The sequence below is a fragment of the Physcomitrium patens genome, chromosome 26 (assembly GCF_059467195.1).
Source record: "Physcomitrium patens ecotype Gransden chromosome 26, ASM5946719v1, whole genome shotgun sequence".
Lineage (NCBI taxonomy): Eukaryota > Viridiplantae > Streptophyta > Bryopsida > Funariales > Funariaceae > Physcomitrium > Physcomitrium patens.
In genome coordinates, this window is record NC_143435.1 from 7,040,306 (window position 1) to 7,063,028 (window position 22,723).

Here is a 22,723-nt window from a genome sequence, read left to right on the forward strand (position 1 = left end):
CTTACTTTGGAAATTAATCTTAAATTCTTATCTTTCCATCCATTCTTAACTTTTAAGGATAAAATAAAATAAAAATAAAAATTAACCTGATCTTTTAATTTTTTCTTATTTCTTTTAACCTTAACCTTTTAAATTTTACATTTAACCTTAATCTTTTACTTCCATTACTTTTAAACTTTCACTTAACTTTTAATTATTAATTCTAACTTTAATTTTAATTTAATTTTTTAATTTTAATTTTTAATTTTTTAATCTTCCAACTTTCATCTTTTATCTTAAAAAGATCTTATCATGTTAGTGCTGAACTTAAATATTTAAGGCTGTTTATTACTGAATTTTTAACTCTAGATGAAGTTTTGTCATAAAAACTTCATCCGTAGATAACTTCTTATATAGAATTCCGATTTATATGGTTAATACCACCTTAGAAAGCTCTAAACTAGCACTCTAGTATGCTATTCATTGTTTTTATTTTATTTTATTCTAATTCATAATTTTCAGAGTTTAAGTTTGATGGAATAAGTCTTGGAAGGCACTTAACTAAATGAACTACAAATGCTAAAAATTAAATCATAAAAAGGTGTAACTAACTTGTTGTGTTGTTGGATTAATCTTGATTATTACATCATTTTGGTTTTTCTATCTTATAGATGATTTACATCTCTATATTAATTAATATTGGGCTCTAATATAAGTTATAATCTAATTAAATCAAATTTAATTGATGGAAGAAAAATCCACTCACATGGCCATATAAAAAACTTGCGTTGTAAGTCAAGATATGTATCATGTAAAGTCAATACATTTTTTGGAGGTCCTATAGAAAATTGCCACATAGATCCTAGATAAATAGTATATATAGAAGCAAAGATGAAGCCTTCTTTATTCTTGTCAACTCCTTTCTTACTTCTAATCTAGATTCTAGAATCTCTAATTTCTTTGTTTTTTAGCAATAGCTATTCCAATTTTTTTTTAATATAGATATTATTATATTTTTATTTTTTCACTTTTCTTTTAACATAGATTTTTAGGATTATGCATCTTCTTCTAATTCATCTCTTTGACACATCTATAGCAAAATTTGATGCATCTGTTTTAATAAAAAATTACCTTTGAAAAGTCAATGCGATAGAAGATTGGTGAAGAAATAAATGCCAACTTCAAGGCTTCAAAAGATGCTTCAACTTCTTTGCTCTAATTAAGTTTGTCTTTACATATAAGACATATAAGAAGAGCTGCAATTTGAAAAAAAATCTTAATGAAGATCTAATAGTAATTGGTAAAGTCCAAAAAGCATTGCATATTTCTTATTGTTCTTAAAATCTTCCAATCTATAATAGTTTGAACCTTCTTTGGATCCATCATAAGTCATTTGTTGGAAATGATGTATCTTAAGAAGACAACTTGAGTAGTATAGAATATACACTTTTTCAACTTGGCATATAATTTCACATCTCTAAGTATTTGTAACACATGAAAAACATAAATTTTATACTTTTTTATGTTCTTAGAATAGATTAAATTTTTTTCTAGGTAACAAACAACAAAATCATCTAGAAATTCACAAAAAAATATTATTCATAACATGTTAAAAAGTAGGTGGTGTATTTGTAAGTCCAAAAGACATGATATTTTATTCAAAGTGTCTATACCTTGTTCAAAATGCAGTCTTCTAATTATTTTTTTTTTTTTAATGTGAATCAAGTTATATACTCCTTGTAGATCTATTTTTATATATATCTTAGCTTGATTTAGTTGATCAAAAAGTCCAGATATCAAGGATAAAGGGTACTTATTTTTATGGTAATCTTGTTGAATCCTTGATAATCTACAAACATTTGCAATGATCCATCTTTTTTTCCTCACAAATAAGATAAGAGTTCAAGGGTAATTAGTACCTATTATCCTTGATATATAAATAAAAAAACATGATCTTTCTTTTATAGCTTGCACGAAAGCTTTTGTACCTACAAGTATGAATTTGGCTACATTGGACTCATGGCTTCTTACAAAACTCTTAATAATACTCTAAGAAAATCAAGTTTATGAGAGAATTATTAGAGAATTATACTTTACTAACTATGATAAACCTAAAATAACTGAATTAAAAAGAGACCTAATTATGCAACTATTATGGCTATTTATTACTACATCTATAGAAAGTATTTCATAAGAAATATCTCTAGAAAGTAAGAGATGACCATTTATGACTTCTACATGTATGAATTTAGTTTTTTTTATTAACAAAATTCTATGGCTTTTAACAAACTCTTCATTTAAAAAATAAGCAAAGGCTCTTGAATCTATCAAGGCAAAGGCTTTGTAATTATTAGGTTCTTAATATACATCTATTGTAAAATAAGGAGAATATTTTGAGGAAAAGATAAGACTTTCATTTGTACAAGATTTCAACTACATGATCTCTATTGTAGTTGGACAAATTTGTTATTTAACATTTTTTCATCTTTGACAGTTGTACTCATCATTTTGTAGTAGTATTATTTCTTTGGATAATGTTGAACAATGTACTTAGCTTATCCACTATATAAACATAGTCCTTCTTTACAATAATGAGTCTTTTCTTATTCAGTACGAGGTTTAAAACGTACCGTATTAATTTACATGTCTTCTACTTTCAATTGTTTAGATTGAGAGGTCATCGATTTTATCATTGAATTATAATAGCATGGAGGTTTTCTTGTGCCATTCTCAGATTGAAAGTCAAAAAACTAATTATCATACTTTATACTAAAATCAATTACTTGATTCAATGTCTGAAGATCAAATAAGTTGAACATGAATTTCTTTATTTCATATTGTAATCTATAAAGAAATTAGCTGATAAGAGCAACATCATCCCACTTGATATTAATTGCTATTTTTCAAAATTATAAAGCATATGATATCACTAATTGATTACCTTATCACAAGTTACAAATTTTATTGGTTGCAATATAAATTATATCATGTTTTTCATACATAGATTGAAACTCCACCAAAAAAGTATCTAGATTATCCAATATTAGATCTTGTCATTCAAAAAAAGATAAAAATTATAATAATATTGAATTTAAAAGAAGTATATCAATAAATCTAACTTATGATCCTAGCGTTGGATAGCTTTGGGATTGAAGTTCAATCACAAGTTGTACTTCATTGATAAATCTTCAAAACTTAGAACTTGTGCCATCAAACTTCTCAAGCAAGGCAACTCTTAGTTTTCTAGTATCGAAAAGATGTTCCATCACAGGAGAAGGAATATGATTTGGTGTAGGTATTGAAACAACTCCAATCATATCTATATCTTCACTTTCTACTATTTTTTTTGCTCGAAGTGGCAATAAAGTAAGTTAATGCATTGCAAGTATTAATTCCTTCAATTACTCTTGCATTTGTATCATTGCACTTTTTATTTCAAGAAGCTTTATCATGATGACATTTAAAAAGAAAATGTCTAATATTACTTAAGATAAGCAAAAGAGAGGACTTGAGAAAAAAGAAGATATTAAAAATAATATTAGTTTAGAAGAAGATAATCTATAACTTCTAATATACTTATGTCTTATCAAGAGAAAGAAATAATCAACTCTTAATTAAGAGAAGACAAAGTTCTAATATTGTAAGTATATTCTTGTCAATTTATCAAGGACATAAATTGAAAGAAAATGCATAAATCTAAGAAATCTATATCAAAAGAAAAGTGACAAAATAAAAATAAAATAATATATATATATATATATATATATTAAAAAAAAACTATAGTAGCTATTTCCAAAAAAAAAAAAAAAAAAAAAAAAAAAACTAGAGACTCTTGAATTAGACTAGAAATAAAAAAAGAGTTGACAAAAATGAAGAAGGCTTCACTCTTGCCTCTATATATTATCTACCTAGGATCTATGTGGCAATGTTCTATAGGACCTCCAAAAAACGTGTTGACTTTGCATGATATGTATCTTGACTTACAAGACACGTTTTCTTTATGGCCACTACATATTTAGCTTGTTCTATAAGCTACCAATACATGTGGCACATGGACAACTTGTTGACCAAGTTTCTAATCTATTAATTAATTACAAATATATGTAAAGACAAAATTACATCTAAGAAGCTTATAAGAAGCTTTTTTAGAAGGTATTATGAAATTAATCTATTTTCATCTAATTATACTTACCTAAGTATCAATTATAGTAGATATATATACATGACACAATCCTATCTTTGTAAAGTTTTTATAAAATTATTATGCATTCAAATCACTAGAAACTAATGCTCAAAGAACTTTATTCTTCTTTTTTTTCAAATTCTACTTTTTGATCAACCACAAAATCCTAAAATCACTGTAGATATGCAATTTTGTGCCTTGAGATCTAATTTTGACCTTGATTCACATCTGATCTTCTTTGAATATCAATTCTTCATATTTTGAAATGATTTTTATTAAAACTTATTTTTAATCTTGTCCTAAATATGTATGTATTAATTACTTATTTTATTTACTTTAATTTGACTCACTTATGCCTGTACAAAATAAATAGAAGTTGCTTCTATAAAAAAAATATCATAGAAAGAAAATTTTTACTACCTTTCTATTATTTATTCTTATTTTTTTATCTTATCTTTCTATTAGGCTCTTCTATAATAAAATAAGTTCTTTTTTCTTTCTTACTAATGGCTATGTTACTACATAATATTAGTGAAGAGGCAAAAATCTTATCATACTTAGAAATCATTTTTTGAAACCTTTTCTTCTTAAGTTTTTTCAAAAATTCACTTCCTCTAATATTTAATTTGGTCAATGTCTCTTCCATAAAATTATATCCAATCTTTCTTTTTTCTTTTAATTTAGAATATTTTTTAGCCTTCTTCATATAATCTTCAAAATCTAGTGGTAGTTGTATTGTCACCAGCTTTATTTTCTTTGCTATAGTCTTATACTTAGTATTCACCATTATTTCAATCTCTTAGCCATAACTCTCAATCAATCTTACTTCAATAGCTATCTTTTATATTTGTTTATATAAGCCTCTTAATTGAATCTCAACCATTATATTACTAGAAGTAGTGACTTCTTTTCATAAAGTTTCCAAAACTTATAAAATATTATTTAAAAATCCTTCTTCTTCAAAAATTCTAAAAAAAAAATTATTTTTCAAAATAATATCAAATATTTTTAATTTTCTCTTATTCTTCTTAATTGATCTTCTATATATACCATCCAAATCTTCAACCTTTTAAAAACTTACAAATCTATCTTCTATTAAATTTCAAATCTTATATCTATTACTTTATAGATTAGCAAATTGAATATTAAATATTTTGTTTGAACCTATGGCACTTCATTTTTTTTTAATAGTTGTGTTATTATACAATATTAGTGAAGTAAAGATGTATACAAAAATAAATCTACAAGGAGCATTCAACATGGTCTGCATCAAAGAGAGAAATAAATAGAAGATTTCTTTTCAAACTAGGTATGGACATTTCAAATATAATATCATAAAATTTGGACTCAAAAATATACCAAATAATTTTTAACATCTAATAAATTATATTTTTATAAATTTCTTGATGGTTTTATTGGTTATTATTTACACAACATTCTAATCTATTCTAAGAATACAAAAGAATATAAACTACATATTTTTCATGTATTATAAAAACTTAGAGATGAAGGATTGTTCTAAGATAGAAAAGTATATTTTCTACACTATCTAAGTTAAATTTTTAAGTACATCATTTTTAATAAAGGACTAATAATGCATTCAAAAAAGATCTAGACCATCATAGATTGAAAGATTCCAAAAAAAATCAAAGATATGCAATATTTTTTAGAATTTGCCACTTATTATAAGATCTTCATTAAGAACTTTTTTTGAGTTGCAGCTCTTCTTATATATTTGATATGTAAAGACAAGCTTAAGTAGAACAAAGAAACTAAAGTATCTTTTGAAGCCTTAAAGATAATATTTATTTTTGTACCATTTTTGTATCACATCAATTTTTCTAAGGCATTCTTTATGGAAGAAAACACATCAAATTTTGCTATAAATATTATTTTGTTAAAAATAAAAAAGATAATTAATTCTACCTAGTAGCTTATTATTTTAAAAAAAAATTAGTAGCTAAAATTAACTATGAGATCCATGACAAAGAGCTTCTTACAATCATAGATTCATTTTAAAGATGGCATTATTATTTAAAAGGCACCTTGAGTCTAATCTTCATGTATATAGATCACAAGCACCTCAAGTACTTCATGTCAGCACGTGTTTTGAATCATCGCCAAGTCTATTAGAACATGTCTTTATCAAGATATGATGTCAAGCTTACTTTTGGATCCAATGTTGTATGGCATGATTTTTTATTTTGAAATATATTAAATACCTAACTAAAGAAAATTTAGCTTTAATCTATTGGCCAAGTTCTAATAAGTGATTTATTTTTAATATAGTGTATAAATAAAAGAAATTATATCAAAACATATTTTATTAATAAAATATTTTACTATTTAAGAAGGTTTGTATGTAAGGCTTTTTAGAGCATCTCAAAATACCCTAATATCTTTTGCTATATCAAATCATAACTAACCATTTGTGGATAAGTTAGATTTTCAATAATCTCAAAGAAAGTCCATAATTTCTTTTTAAAAATCTATTTTTACATCATAATTTTTTCATTGCTCTATATTTCTATCTTTAATATGTATATTAAGTCTTTGCTCCTATAAATTCATTAAATTTGCATAAAATACTCAAATTGTAATAAAATCCTTTCAAAATATTTTTTTAAAGGATTTTTTTTCTAAACTTTAGAATTTATATCTCTTAATACAACTATTCAATTTTTTCAAATTTTTAGATAATTTAGAATTTTTTTTAGATATTTATTATAAAAAAATAAAAAAATAAATTTACTACAAATTACTTGGTATCTTAAAAATCCTAATTGATGCTTTAAATCCCAATTTATAAGCATCTGAATAATATTTTCTTCATATCTCAAAAATCCAAAATAAAAATTCTACAAAATTTAGTATATAGCTTTAAAACATAGTAATATACATTTTTAAAAAAATTTAGCCAAAGATTTGTTCAAAAGCTTGAAATATGACTAAAATTGAATCTCTCATGTAATTGCTTCATAGATAAATCTTAATTTAGAAGCATTGCCTTCAAGTAGATGTTGCTCATTCAAATCAATTCTAGACCTCTTGGTTTTTGGATGCAAAATATAGTCTTTTAAACAAACTTTTAATCTACAAAATCTTATCTTTATATATATATATATATATATATATATATATATGTGCTATATTCCAAAGAGTGATAGTTGGTACAAAATCAATACCTTAACTTTGTACCTACTATCAAAAAAATTCCAATTCATATAAAATTTATACCAAAACTATATCCAAAATCCTAAATTTGATGACTCTAATATTTGATATTCAAATGGTATTGAAAGAGTAATTCTAATCTTTAATAAGGCCTTAAGCAGCCTCATTGAAATCCATTGGATATGAATTTTGGCCAATACAAATATAAATTTTTATCATCTATCTCCATTCATCTATATGGTTGATGTAACTATTCTTTTTTACAAAAAAATCCTTCTTTAATTTTTTTTTTTATAAGTTTTTCATTATATATGTTTTAAATATCAAATAAAAATATAAAATAAGATTTCAAGAGTCACTAATGTCTAATAAAGGTGGCTCTAAATATATAAAAACTATTATTAATATAAAATTAACTTTAATAATAGCTCTTTTAAACATACTATTTCAAAGTATTAATTTAACCATATTTTATAATTAACTAAAATCTAATAACATGGCTCTTGTTATATTGTATAATAAATTTTATATTAAATATATATGTACATTATTTTTACATTGTAGCAAAACTACAATATAACACCAACAAAATAATGAGATTTGTTAGACTTTTTTTGCTTGATGTTATTATCTTGCATCAAAAGAAGGATATCCATCTTTTGATCAAAAAAGAAAAAATTTCTTGAAGTTGAAGCATTTTTATCTTCAAGTAATAAAATCAATATTGATTGTTAATTCAACCTTTTTTAAGTAAATTTAATTGAGTATATTCTTTGATCTTCTTATTTATGATGTTAAGAATAATTCTTCGAAATCTCATGATACTTCTAAGTTCAAATTTTAAAATAATCTATTCTATTTTAAAGAATGATTATATATTCTAGAAGGAAAAGCATGATTATAAGCTCTTCAAATTTATCATGACTTTTAATAGCCATATATTTTAGATACAATAAGACATCAGAGCTAATATCTTAAGATTTTAAGTGGCTTAAAATATAAAAGATAATCAAAGACTTTATACAACCATATGATATTTGTTTAAGATCCAAAATTCCTTGTCTTCAACCTTATGAACTTCTTCAGCCATTATTTATTCTGAAACAACTATAGTCTTCTATTTCTATAGATTTTATTATGGATACTCTAGTCTTAAATTTATATAATTTTTAATTTTTAATACTAGATTGCTTTCTTAATTTGCTAAATTTTATACTATGTACAAAACCTATCATAAGTAAAGAAACAACTAAGATTTTATTTGACAATATCTTTCACTATTATAGATTATTTAAAGATATTATATCAAATAAGAAGATTCAATTTGTATTAAGATTTTAAAGATAGATATAAAGCTTTCTTTGACTTTTTATCATCAAATTGCTAAGCAAACAAAATGGATGAATTAAGTTTTGAAGTAGTATTTGAGATATACCATCAATTATCATCAAGATGGTTGGACAATTCTTTTGTCATTGATAGAGTTTGTATACAATAATTTAGTACATGCTTCTATTCAAAAAATACTTTTCTTTGCCAATTATGGTTATTATCTATGATTTGATACTTTTGACTTTTCAAAAGTTGATAATCTTACAAGAAAAGATTTGACAAATCATTTATTAAAGTTGCATGTAATAATAAAGATATAATTAAAATAAGCTCAAGAATGACAAAAAAATCAATGCAAATGCCAATTATAGAGAATAACCATAATTCAATGTGGGTGACAAGATATGATTACTTTATCGCAGTACCAAGACTACTTATCTTTATTAGAAGTTGGACTATTGTAATCTTAGATCTTTTCTTATTTGTAAATAAGTCAACCTTATTACTTATTGATTACATCTATTGGAGTCTATGAAGATCCATCTTATATTTTACATATCTCTTTTTGAGCCATATAAGATGGTGAATATCTTAAAAAGAAGACAAATACCATCTCTTTTTATAAAAATGAATAATAATCAAGAATTTGAGGTAGAAGAAGTTTTAGATTTAAGATAGCATTGAAATAGATTAAAATATCTTATTCATTAATATGGATATGATATTAATGAATGCACATGGGAGCTAACAAAGAATTGTTCAAATGCAGAAAAAAAGCTTAGAATATTTCATCAACAACATCCATCAAAATCAAGATGAGGAATAGCAAGATTTATGAAAGATGATGAAAGCTCCTTATAGAACTTATATCTAGAAGCAAGAGTAATATCATGGACATATGTATTTATTCTAATAATTACCTATATGATTAATTAGAAATAAATAAATATAAATTAATTTCATAATATCTTCTAAAAAAGCTTCTTAGAAGCTTTAAAGATATAGTTTTGATTTTATATGTGTTTGTAGTTGATTCATAGATTAAAAACTTAGTCAATAAGTTAACTATGTATTACATATATTGATATTTTGTGGAATAAGATAATTATGTCGCAAACATATTTTCAAGTTAAAACATGTATCTAGCAAAATCAACTCGCATTAGAGGTCTTATAGAATATTTTCATGTATCTCCTAGTTGTATAATATATATGGAGGTAACAATAAAGTCTTGTCAATGCATTTTTAGTCTTTAGTCTTGTTTTAAGACTTTTTAGTCTTTTTGTTTTTAGCAATAGCCATTCTAGATTAATACTATATCATCTTTGAGTGATTTTCTAGTCTTTTTGTATGATACAAAATTATATTGATATTTTAGTTCTTTGAGGTACATATTGTTCATACCTTGTGGCAATTGACTTTGCATGGCTCTATATTGATTTTAAATGTTTGAAGATATTACCATAAGTTTAGGTTCTTGTTGTCAAATAGTAATTAAAATTATTGTAAGCTTGGTCTATATAAAGAAAAGTTGTTGCACTATTTCTTGTATCTAAAGTGATAACTATCTTATAATAGAATTTACTAATATGTTTAAAAAAGATAGATGATTGTGAATAGAATTTTGAACAAAAAGATGCCAAAGGGTAGATTCAAACTTCTTAATACATAAATTATGTAGGCAATTACAAAGACATGTAGATTGGCATCTTTGCTTAGTTGTTGTTTTATCAATATGCTAGTCATTATGATTGGACTTCAACCAAACTTATGCATTATTAATTGAATAACCTTGAAAAAAAGGCAAAAGAATGAGTACTTTAGAAAAAGTCACCTAATGTAGGATTCTCATGTTTGGGATGAAGAAAGCATTTAGAATGAAGATCTTTGATGCTTTTTATATCAAAATCTATAAAACAATGAAGGTATGTATTGCAATAGCAGCTACAAATATAAAATTTTACATACTTTCATTGCACAAAATACCAATAGTTAGAAAGCATTGACTTTTAAACTACAAGTAGCAATCATTCTACTTACACATCAAAATCATCAACTCAAAAGTACACATCTTCCAGTTCCTATGTGCTTCCATTTTTTATGCAAGACTGTTGAACGTGATCCCACTAAGGAGAGTCAAGGACATGCTTCAACTCAAATACAAACACCAATAAAATGTAAAATTATCCACTTGTCAAGTCATTCTGGTTGATCACAAATTGAGCATCCATTTCCAGATACCAGCTGAATGCATGAACAAGACAAGAAAACATTGATTCCTTTCTACCAAGCAAAGGGCACATATCAAACTTAGAGTTTTTTCACACCGTTGGTCAAAATCAGAATGAGCTACATCCAAGAGGCAAGAATGATGTATGTCAGATAGGGAAATACACCAACTAGTCAATTAACATGCACTAACTACATACAAGCATAAGTATAAGCTGAAGCAGCTGAAAGCATGCACATGGAGGAACAAGATGCAGAAGAATTCTTCTAATCTTGGGCTACTTCACTAAATAAACTAGAAAAAAAACATAAGTAGGAAAGGGAAACAAACCTGAGCATGTAGCAGCTCTAGCTACCACTTAACAACCTGCTCAGGCTCTATAGCAGCACTGATTGCCACCAAGTAAAGTGGACCCTTCACCAAAAAGGCTATTTGCATCATTTTTTGTTATTAGCAGCATTTTCAGAACATAACACAAAATCAATATAAACAACATTCTTGACATATGTTCACTACTACCAAAAGATCCATTATTGATGGTCAAGAGGAGTGGCACCTCTCAATCCAAATGAGCTGCCCAAATTTATGCAAGTTTGGGCATCTTAATAAGGAAGGTAAGAAATCCCAGCTCTAGACATCTCAAGCAGGGAGAAAAATACACTCTTATCTGGTAGTTACCAGCTTTTACAAATTGAATTGTGTCTCCACTTTAACATCCAAGTTGCATGTTTCCAATAGACACCAAGTTAAAGCAACGATACTCAGAATCTGCTTCTTAAGTAATTATATGTTGACCACATCAAATGATGGATAAAAGACACTAACTACAATGCCAATGCCAATGATGATAGGAACTCTCTATTTGGTTTTGCTCCCAAATGAGACTTTGTAATACCTGTTTTCAACAAAAGTCATGATAGCTTGCAATACATGATTGGTGTTTTTTCATCTTATCCATGCATTCAGCTAGTATTACCACTTACGTCTAGATCTGAAAGCTTAGCCACACATTGATATGATCATCTTTTATTTATTTATTTATTTATGTTGGAGTCTTTCCAAGCTCTTTCAAAGATGGTCCTTTGAACCTCTCTTCCAGGCTGTGGATGGATGAATAGGATGGAGGACAGGGGATAGATGAAAATGTGACAGCCTTGATGACTTCTGGATTAATTGCAGTGCGGGGGAGGAAGAACCAGCAGCAGCACTGGAGCAAACAAATAAACAAACAAACAAAGCATTATCAGAGAGAGATGGACATGTTTGCAGGTGTCCATCATCAGGCCAGGTATTACCCACACAGTGAGCCCTCTTCCAGTGTGGTGATGTCATTAGACAGGGACTGCACCCATGTCATTGGGTGATGTCATCACCCACCCTGCCCCTGGTGTCAGCTGAGTCCTACCACCCATTCCATCACTCTTGCCATCACATATTGCTGTTGTACAATCCCATGCATCCATCACTGTGAGCTCTTTATGCATCCTCCCCTAAAGACAAGACTGGGGGATGTCTGGTATGCATATTTCCATTCAATAGTTGATGTTAGTGCCCTTGAAATATTCAAATTCTCAATAAGTCTTGTATGATACTTGAACCACACCACGATAAACAAATTCCCTTCTTAATACATGTAGAGAACAGCAATTGGCAAATAGGTGATTCATGCTGCATGGACAATAGATACAAGATGTCTCCATGCACTTGAAGGCTGTCAAACTGCTCTGAGAACCAGCCTAGATGGGGGATGTGCCTTCTGTCAATCAAAATCAAATGATGTCCACATCCCTCCAGCCTGATGTGCACAACATGGTGTTTAAGAAACTACAGCATGATTAGAACTTCCAGATTGCTGATGTGTGCTCATATGTTGGATTAGCTTGCCCATGGGTGACATATCTATCTGTGTAGAACCTCCCTCACAGCTTGGCTCATATTCTTAAATCTGAGAATCTAAGGTGCAACTTCCTCTTAATTATTTTATTTAATTTAATGTTTTTTTTGGCGTTTGTTCAGCTTTGTAATCAGCTTCTGAGGGGAATTCAAACCAGCTGTAGTGTGGTGCAGAATCTCCCCCTTGGAAGAGAGAGAGAGAGGGAGAGAGAGGGAGGTTGAGAAAGAGAGATACTTGTTACTCAGGGACATAAGTGCAGTGGTAACCTTTTATCTCTCTGAATGAGCTCAAGGACACTCCAAGGAGACAATGTCAGTTGAGGGTAGGTGGTCCCGGAGGCTGTTGAAAGGGATAACTTGCCCGCTGTGTACAAGGTTTGAAAGCAGCCATCCCTGAAGAAAGTCTAGAGCGTAATGGCCTGCGTCCTGTATATAATAGCCTGGTCCAGTTGGAAATTGTCATTCTTTCTACATTCAGGTGAAGAACCAAATATCATCTTAAGTTTGTTACACTTGACAGTGTGGGGTAGTTGTTGCTTGGCAGTCTGAATTTGGTTCTAGCAGTGGTCACCATGAAGATCGAGCATAGGAACGGGAACGCAGTTAAAACTCTGCACGCAGTAATCGTTCCATTTCCTGCTCAAGGTCATATAACTCCATGCTTGCAGCTTGCCAAGAAACTGGTTCGACTTGGGTTTCACATCACATTCATCAACACCATTCACAACCACGACCGAATGATGAAATCGTGTTCCAAAGATCGCGAACCAGAGTGAGACTTCGTGATGCTATTATCTTGAAAAGTGTGATCTTACTACCGTGTTCAATGTGGCCAGTCTCCTGCCGGAAGAGTTCCTCACCGTGGAGGCGTTCATCCACTCATGCCTTTCGATCTTATTAGTTGAATGCAACCAATAACCACACTGATTCCATGGAATTGGTACCATCGAACTGCAACGCAAAGAATCATAGAAGTATTAGTTCAAGAGAGTGATGGTAGGTGATGAAGTTGATATTGACAATCGGGAACCCTGAATTCCAAGTAGCTGTCATATATCACCAGATGCAATCAACATAATTTGGACGACGAAGTATGGAGGAGTTCACCAATCCGCAGTAGTGGTATATAACAGGCCAGTTAATTTTCTACTTGCACTCAAGCTATAGCACACAGCCATGAAAGATCTCTAACCTGATCTCAATCTGTATATTATGTGCAGTGAAGATATTGAGTTTGTCGCGGTATCAGATGGGCTCCCGGACGATCACCCTCGACTAGCTGATTTGGGTTCTTTCTGTAGCTCATTTTCAGAAATGGGACCTGTATTTGCAGAGCTGTTTGAAAAATTGCTTCGCAAGTCTCCAATCACATGCGTAATACATGATGTTGCAGCGGTGGCCGTTCATGAACCAGTCAAAAAATTGGGCATATTAGTGGTGGGTATCGTAACACCATCTGCCATTTCCCTCCAATGTTATTGGAACATCGAGACATTCATAGATGCAGGGATTCTACCGCTCCCACCTCCTCCAACTTATATTTTGACTCCATCCCTCGATCCAGTCAAGTTAACACTTGGACTGCCTCGAAGTGATCAGGAGACTGCAATTCGGGATGCTCCACTCACATGCCTCCCTGGTGTATCTCCAACCATGAGGGTCAATGACATTCCAACGTTTCTACAAACCCATGACCTCAACAGCTACTTCATTCGCTTTTTTCGATTTACTCAAAATCCACTTCTTCCCGACTGTGAGTGCCTTCTCTTCAACACGTTCCATGATTTGGAGGGTGAGATTCTGGACGCCATGACTGACATTAATTCCAATATTTATTTCGTGGGTCCTCTAGTCTTCAACTCCACAGAAAATCAGGTTGACGAGGTTGAAGAATTGTCGTTAGCAGCCACGGCAAGCGCCTTGTGGAAAGAGGATCCATTGTCTCTGTCCTGGCTTGACAACCAGAAGCAGAATTCAGTTCTTTTCGTTTCGTTTGGGAGTATTGCAACCATGTCCATCGAGCAGATGCAAGAGCTCGCTTTGGGTCTCGAGATGAGCGGACACGCCTTCCTCTGGGTAATCAGATCAGATCTAATCGAGGATACGCACGAAAACAAAGAATTTCAAATCATGCTCTCCGATATTATGCAAAGAACACAAGACCGTGCTCTTTTGGTACCCTGGGTGGAGCAAATAGCAGTTCTCTCACATCCCTCAGTAGCAGCTTTCCTTACTCACTGCGGTTGGAACTCCACTATAGAAAGTATCTCAACTGGTGTTCCGATGCTTTGCTGGCCAAGATTCGCTGAGCAGAATACGAATTGCCACTACATTAAGTGTGTATGGGAAATTGGCCTTGATTTCAAGAGCCAGGTAAAGGACGATACTACAATTGTCTCCAAGGAGGAAGTAGCCAAAAAGGTAAGAAAAATCATGGCTATAGACGGAGCGGATTTGGAGATCGATAAGATTCGGACAAATGCCAGAAACCTCCGAATTGCAGCAAGGAAAGCAGTTAGCGGAGGAGGTTCCTCACACACCGCATTCATGAAGTTTGTGCAACAGATTGAGAAGACTTCCAAACTTCAGCTTCCTTCATAGAACTCATTGCATTCGCCATGGCTCTGTTTCAAGGACGAGTACTTTCACGTCTATGGTTCAAACTCAGATTGTCCTGACGACGGAAGTTTCCCTCTTCCAACGTTGATAGGATTGCAGTGTTTGTATATTTGCTAAAAACCTTACCTCGAGCAGAAATTTGCAAGATTGCGCATCATTTTAACGAAGCTTGAACTTAAAATGTTAAGTGGCTCGAAACGTTTAAAAAGCTCCTTGAATATCCAATTTTCATTGCCTCAACTACAGTGTAGAAGCATCAATGTAACCCCTATAGTGACGTTAATGAGAATGTTTTTCTCTATCGTATGCAATGTTGGAAATTCATGCCCATCCCCAACAGGCTCAAATCATATTTCAGCCATCGCTTCCATGTTGACTGTTGTGTCCAAACCACGTCATTGCTATTAATGTACTAATGCTAGCCGATCTGATGTGGCATTGGTCAGAATAAGCAACGTGATACCAAGAAATATTCTTGGTTGGTATAGAGGGGTTGGAAGTTCAAATCCTTGCTGTGATATTTGTTAATGTGGAGATAATCATTCTTAGATGTTTTAGAAAAATCAAGACAAAAAAAAAAAAACAAAACAAAACAAAACAAAAAAACAAACAAACAAACATAAATAAATAAATAAATACAATAGATTCTAGAATTCACCAAATAATATTTTTCTCCGAAAACAACATTTCTGATTTATTTACAAAATCCCAGATATTTGACAAGATTTATATTTCCACCATGGCATATGTTTCAGATTTATAAAGAAACTCTTTCAAATTAGTAAGAAAAATCAATGTTTTTATTGCTGATAATATACCCACATAGACACAAAGACAACCTACTGAATTTCAAAATGATGTCCTTTGTACTTGGTCTGATAGGCAGATCCAAAACTGGCTGCTCATCCATGAGTGGAGGATTCATTCATACTTTTCTAGATATGTCACTCATGAAGATAGAGAGAAGAAGACAAAAATCCTGTTCACTGTCACAGAAATGTTGCTGCAAATGCACACATCAAGTGAGACATAAAGCAAGATGAGGTCCTCAAGCCAGGGTGTTTACAAGCACAGAAACCAGTTGGAAAGGAAAATGAGAAAATGAGGAAAAACATAGAGTGGGGGGTTGTAAATAATACCACTCCAGCATTAAATTGGAAGAGCAATCCTCAAAATTTTACCTTGTGATGAATGCAGCCTTGCATATGATTCCTCAAGGATGAAATTTAGAGAATAAAAATGAAAAAAACTCTTCTTTGTGTATAATTTTTGAATTTTTAGGAAGAAAGGTATGAGGTAGATCCTATGGTACATGTTGATAGGTCAGTTTTTCTTGGTAAATGAGGCTTCATATTTAATTCTGAACTCTAATAATATATAGTAACTTCTTTTTAGTAGAGTACATTTATATTATTTTGTCAATTTGAACAAACCATTTTTGTCTAAACCTATTGTATCTAGACATGTGGGCTTCCATGACATTAAACAACCCAAAAAAATTTAGACACATCTAAATTCCTGCATCAGATGAACATTCACTATGAATATATTTTCATTATATATTGGTATATAATTTAAGAAATATTTCTTTATGGCCCTATTGCAAAAGTATTGATGCTTGTGGAGGAAGAAATAACAAAATGGATTCACAAGGCTCATGATAGTTCTACTACAAATACATTTAAAAATTTATTCTTGTAGAAAGGTGTCATGGACATAGATATTTATTTCAATAGTTATCTAGTTATTATAAATAAATAAAAATAGTTTAAATTCTTATCTTTAGTAGTAGCCATTTTAGTTTAATATTATACCATCTTTGAGTGATTTTCTAGCATTTTTGAGTGATATAAGAATAAATTAATCTTTTAGTTTTTTGAGATTCATGTCTTTGATAGTTTGACAAGAGTGCTAACTCATTCTTTTTGTCTTATTTTTAGAAGTGAATGGACTATTCCACTTTTATTATTGTATTTTGAAGATTGTGGACTACCCACCTTTAATTAAATATTTTAATTTTCTAATAGTGATTTTTTTTTAAAAGAGAATAGACTACCTCTCTTATGAAAATTTTTATTTGGTATTAGAGGTTGTACATTACTCTCCTTTAATTTTTCATTTAGATTTATTTTGAGTTGTCTATAAAAGAAAAAAATTATACATGCTATTCTCAGCAGAAGTAAGATTAGATTTGCAACCATTACAAATTTTTATAAGTTTGTCAACACTCTTAGAGTGGAAATCTCATGTATTTGTAATATCAATCATAGAAGTAGTATTCCAATACCTATAGAATGAATCAACAATGAAGTTCAAAGTTTATACCAAAAAGTTGTATAATTGAGAGAAACAACTATATGAAGTTGAGAACTAAATCCAAAAAGTCTTGCTATTATAATTTTGAAGGAGGCAAGTATAAGTATGCCTAAGAAGTTTGATAGAAAAAGATCAAATTCTTGAAGATTTTTATAACAAATAAAGTTCTATCTAAGACTACATCTTTCTCAATAATCTAATGAATTTACTCAAGTTGAATTTATAAGTACTCATCTTTCTAAGAATTCTTTGTCTTGATTTGTACTTTTGATGGAAAATGACTTATGACTATTCTATGATTTAAATTCATTCTTGAAAGTTTTCATGGCCACATTTGACAAAAGTGATGAAGACATGATAATACAAATCAAACTTATATTTTTACATAAAGATCATGATTAGCTACCATATATGTCATTGAATTCCAAAACCTTGCTTGCAATATTACAATTCATTAGAATAAAAAGGCTCTTATTAATCAATTTTGATATGGATTAAAAGATAAGATCAAAGATTTACTATTGATAATGTTAAGAATAGACTCATTGAAGTAATATATTGCTCAAGCTAATGGATGCAACAATTGATACTTTAAAAGATGTCCAAAATAAAGATTTGGTTAACGAGGTATAATTCAAGTCATGGCAACATCTTCTAAATTTACAAAAGCTAATTCATTAAAACCAAAACTTATACAAATTATGTTCAAGATATGAATCTCAAAAAATAAAATTCAATACAATCTTGTATCATTCAAAAATATTAGAAAATTATTCAAAGATAGAAATATATTGAATTAAAATAGTTATTTCCAAAATCAAAAAGATTAGAAAGACTTGAAATAAGATTAAGGGCTAAAGAAGCATTGACAAAAGTGAAGAAGACTTCACTCTTGCATCCCTATATATTTTCTAACTAGAAGCTATATAGCAATATTCTATAAGACCTCCAACACCTATTGACTTTGCTAGATGCATGTTTTAACTTGTAAGGCGAGTTATCTATACCTGTGCCACATAGTTAGCTTGTTCCATAAGCTACTAATATGTGTGTTACGTGGCTAACTTTTGGACTAAGTTTCTAATCTATCAATTAACTATAAACATGTGTAAAGTCAAAGTAATATCTATGAAGCTTTTAAAAAGATTCTTTAGAAGATATTATGAAATTAATTTATATTTATCTACTTCTACTTAATCATATAGATAATTATTAGAATAAATATGTATGCCTGTGACATTGTCTCTCTTTCAAAGATAAGTTCCACAAAGAGTGGTCACCATATGTTGAAAAAATTTAAAATACAATAAATTATTTTTGTCATATATCTTAATCTTTTTCTCTTTGAAGATGGTTGATAGGTCCTTTCAACCATTGATAGTATCCCATACTAATGCAAGAAGACCATCATGTTATTTGATTATTATTAAAGCTTTCATAATCTTTTTCAAATAAAATATTTGAAACAATGTCAAGAATTATTCCTACCTCTAATAAAATCACCAAACATCAAGAATTTCTTCTAAGGTTGTGATATCAAATACATTATATCTTACTATCTAATTGAAGAAGGACATGCCATTCTTAAGGATCTTCATTTCAATTACGTTGTCTTGAAGATTGTAACAATTATAATATCTCATCTAGTAATTTAACAAATAATAGTTCTTGAATTGAATCTATTGGTTGTTGATTTTCAACCTTTTTAGTAATAAAAATATACAAAAGCTACAAATAAAGGTAGAAGATAGAATGCTATTTTTTTTGTAATTTTTTTTTATAGCAAAAATTTGCTATCTTTTATCTTAATTTTGATGGATGTCACTGATGAAAAGCCTTAACCTTCTTTGCTACATTTGCAAGATTCTTTGCTAGTTTCTATATGTATTCAATAGTATCATATCCATGCCAATGAATAAGACATTTTAATCTATTTTGGTGCTATCTAGAATCTAAGACTTTGTCTAACTTAAACTCTTGATTATTATCTACTTCTATAGAAAGAGGTGGAATTTGTCTTTTTTTTGAGATATTCATTATTATATAAGGCTCAAGAAGAGATACGTGGAATATAGAATGGAACTTCATAGACTCTAGTAGATATAATGAATAAGCAACATGATTGATTTGTTTACAAATAGGAAAAGGTTCAAGCCTATAATAATCCAACTTATCATAAAGATAAGTAATCTTGATATTGTGATGAAATAACCATACCTTTTCATCCACATTGAATTATAGTTATTCCTTTTAATAAGCATTTGTATTGATCTTTTGTCATTTTTGAGCTTCTTTTAACTGCACTTTTATTATTGCATATTTCTTTGACAAACAATTTGACAAATTTTCTACCATAGGATTATCAACTTTTAAAAAGTTAAAAGTATCAAGTCATAATTAATAATCATAATTGATAAAATAAGGTATTTTTTGAATAAAAGTCTATGGTTATTCTATTATAGAAATAAAAGTCCATGGTTATTTATATTTGTAGCTACTAAAAATCTATAAATATAAGCTCTAAAGTCTTATTATATTTAAAATATTTTATAGTTGGAAAGTCGTGACATGCTTAAAGAACTTATAAACATACTTCTCTTTTTGAAATATATAAGTAATCTTTCAAATAGATTAGGCTTTTTTTTTAATTTAAAGTTAGAAGTATCATGAGACTTAAAAGAAGTATTCTTGATATCATGAACAAGAAGATCAAAGACATACTTGATTGAATTTGCTTGAAAAAATTTGAATCAACAATCAATACTGATTTTATCTTTCAAAGATGAAATTACTAAGGCTTCCAAATTACCGTTCTTTATTGATCAAAAGCTTTATCTCTTTCCTTTGATACAAAATAAGAATGTTTAGAAAGTATATCTAATAAATTTTATTATTTTTCAAGTTGATATGTAATCTTAAAATCAAATCTTGATGATAATATGCTTCAACAAGGATAGCAATGATTCAACATCCATAATGATATAAAATATTTGAGATTCTTGTGATTGTATACATGATGATTCGACTAAAAATAATTTTTAAATAATGATGCTATTTGTAAAAAATTTATAATTATAATAAATTCTTTATTACAGATTTTATAATTGATTTGTATTGAAAAAAAATTTCTAGAATAGAAAGCTATTAGATGGAGTTTATCATTTGCTCCTATTTGTAATAATACAACATCTAAAGAAAATTCTAATGCATTTATTTCTATGAAGAATGCTTTAAAGAAGTTGACACAATACAAGGTTGATACAAAAATAAATTCTTTCTTCGAAGTATCAAACTATGATTTTGTTTCTTTATTCCATTCAAGTTTGTCTTTACAAATCAAACTTATAAGCAGAGCCACAACTTGAAAAAAGTTCTTGATAAAGATCTGATAGTAATTAGCAAAGTTCAAAAAGCATTACACATTTTTTCTTATTCTTAGAATCTTCCAATCTATGATAGTTTAGACCTTCTTTAGTTCCATTATTAGACCCTCATTGAAAATGATGTATCATAAGAAGTCAACTTGAATAGTGTAGAATATATATTTTTTTAACTTGGCATTTAATCTTACATCTTTAAGTTTTTGTAACATATGATGAATATAAAGTTCATGTTCTTTTATACTTTAAGAGTGAATTAGAATGTCATCTAAATAATAGACAATAAAATCATCAAAAGACTTACAAAAAATATCATTCACAAGATATTGAAAAGCGGTTGGTGCATTTGTAAATTCAAAAGTTATGAAATTATATTCAAAATATCTATACCTAATTTAAAAAGTAGTTTTTTATTCATCTCTTTTTTTTCATTGAGATCAGATTATATGCTTCTTATAGATCTATTTTTGTATAGATCTTTTCTTAATTGAATTAATCAAGAAATTCTAAAATCAAAGGTAGGAGATATCTATTCTTAATGGTAATCTTGTTAAGTCTTTAGTAGTCTATACACATCCATAGAAATCCATTTTTTTTCTTTACAAATAAGATAAGAGCTCCTGGTAGAGATTTTGAATGGCATATGAAGTTTTTAGCCAAGTTTTCATTAATGTATTTTTTTAGTGCAACCAACTCATTTGACAATAAGTTAAATTTTTAAGATTGGTCCAAATAGAGGTTGAGCTCTTTTTTATAGATCAATTGAAGAATCATAAGGTCGATACTTTAAAAGAATATTTATATCTTTTTTAAAAATGACTAAAAAATCTTAATACTAGCTAAGAATATCACTTGATATCTTTTCACCATCAAAAATAAGCATGGCATATATAATAAAAGATGATCCTTCTTTTGCAACATCTATAAAAGCTCTTATACCTATTAGTAAGATTTTAGATATATAAAACTTATATATCTTTATTTGACTAATGGAATTTTAGATTAAACTATTAAAAAATTAAAGTTATAAGAAATTCAATCTATTTAAGAGTTTATGCTTAGCTTTTCCATAATATAAGTACAAACCTTCTTGACAATGTTGAATCTTTTCTAACTTTTTGAGGTGTTTATAATGTATTGTATTAATTTGCATTAGTTTTGGCTTTGATGAATAAGTTTTTAAAAACTTTAAAGCTATGGCTATTACTTGACTTATTCTTCTTTAGCTAAATTCTTGTTTTTGATATCTTTCAAATAATCAATTATTGCATATAATCACTTGAATAATAAATTATTCCATATATTTTATTTTTGATATTATAAATAATAAATCTTTGATGTTATTCTTCAATTCATATTGAAATTGATTGATAAGAACTTTATTATTTTAAGTCATGTTGTAAGCAATGTTTTATAATTCAGTAATATATATAGTAGCTAAATATGATTTTCATTATAAAAATAATAGCTTAGTCTCTACTATTCTTTCCTGATCATTTTTTTCCAAATGTGGCCATAAATACTTTTAGAAATGAATTAATTTATGATTTGAATTCATTCCATTAAAGATACAAACTAAAAAAGAATTCTTCTAGATAAAAGTATAGCTATGAATCT

General features: G+C 28.8%; 1 protein-coding gene across 2 annotated transcripts; it reads left to right on the top strand.

Annotated features, from left to right (window-relative positions):
* The first annotated feature begins 13,188 nt into the window (after nt 1–13,188).
* Nucleotides 13,189–15,730, top strand: LOC112277849 (7-deoxyloganetin glucosyltransferase). Of its 2 annotated transcripts, none has more exons than XM_024510634.3 (2): nt 13,189–13,563; nt 14,012–15,730. In XM_024510634.3, exons 1-2 carry the CDS (start codon nt 13,364–13,366, stop codon nt 15,390–15,392), a joined length of 1,581 nt encoding a protein of 526 aa, XP_024366402.1. In that variant the 5' UTR covers nt 13,189–13,363; the 3' UTR covers nt 15,393–15,730. The 2 variants fall into 2 exon arrangements, with proteins under 2 accessions (XP_024366402.1, XP_090104269.1); XM_090248143.1 differs by lacking the exon at nt 13,189–13,563 and adding an exon at nt 13,570–13,787.
* The last annotated feature ends 6,993 nt before the right edge of the window (nt 15,731–22,723 follow it).

Coding starts and splice junctions, on each gene's coding strand:
- LOC112277849 (XM_024510634.3), top strand. CDS start 13,364: ATGAAGATCGAGCATAGGAACGGGAACGCAGTTAAAACTCTGCACGCA. Junction 13,564..14,011: donor TCCAAAGATCGCGAACCAGA/GTGAGACTTCGT, acceptor TATTATGTGCAG/TGAAGATATTGAGTTTGTCG.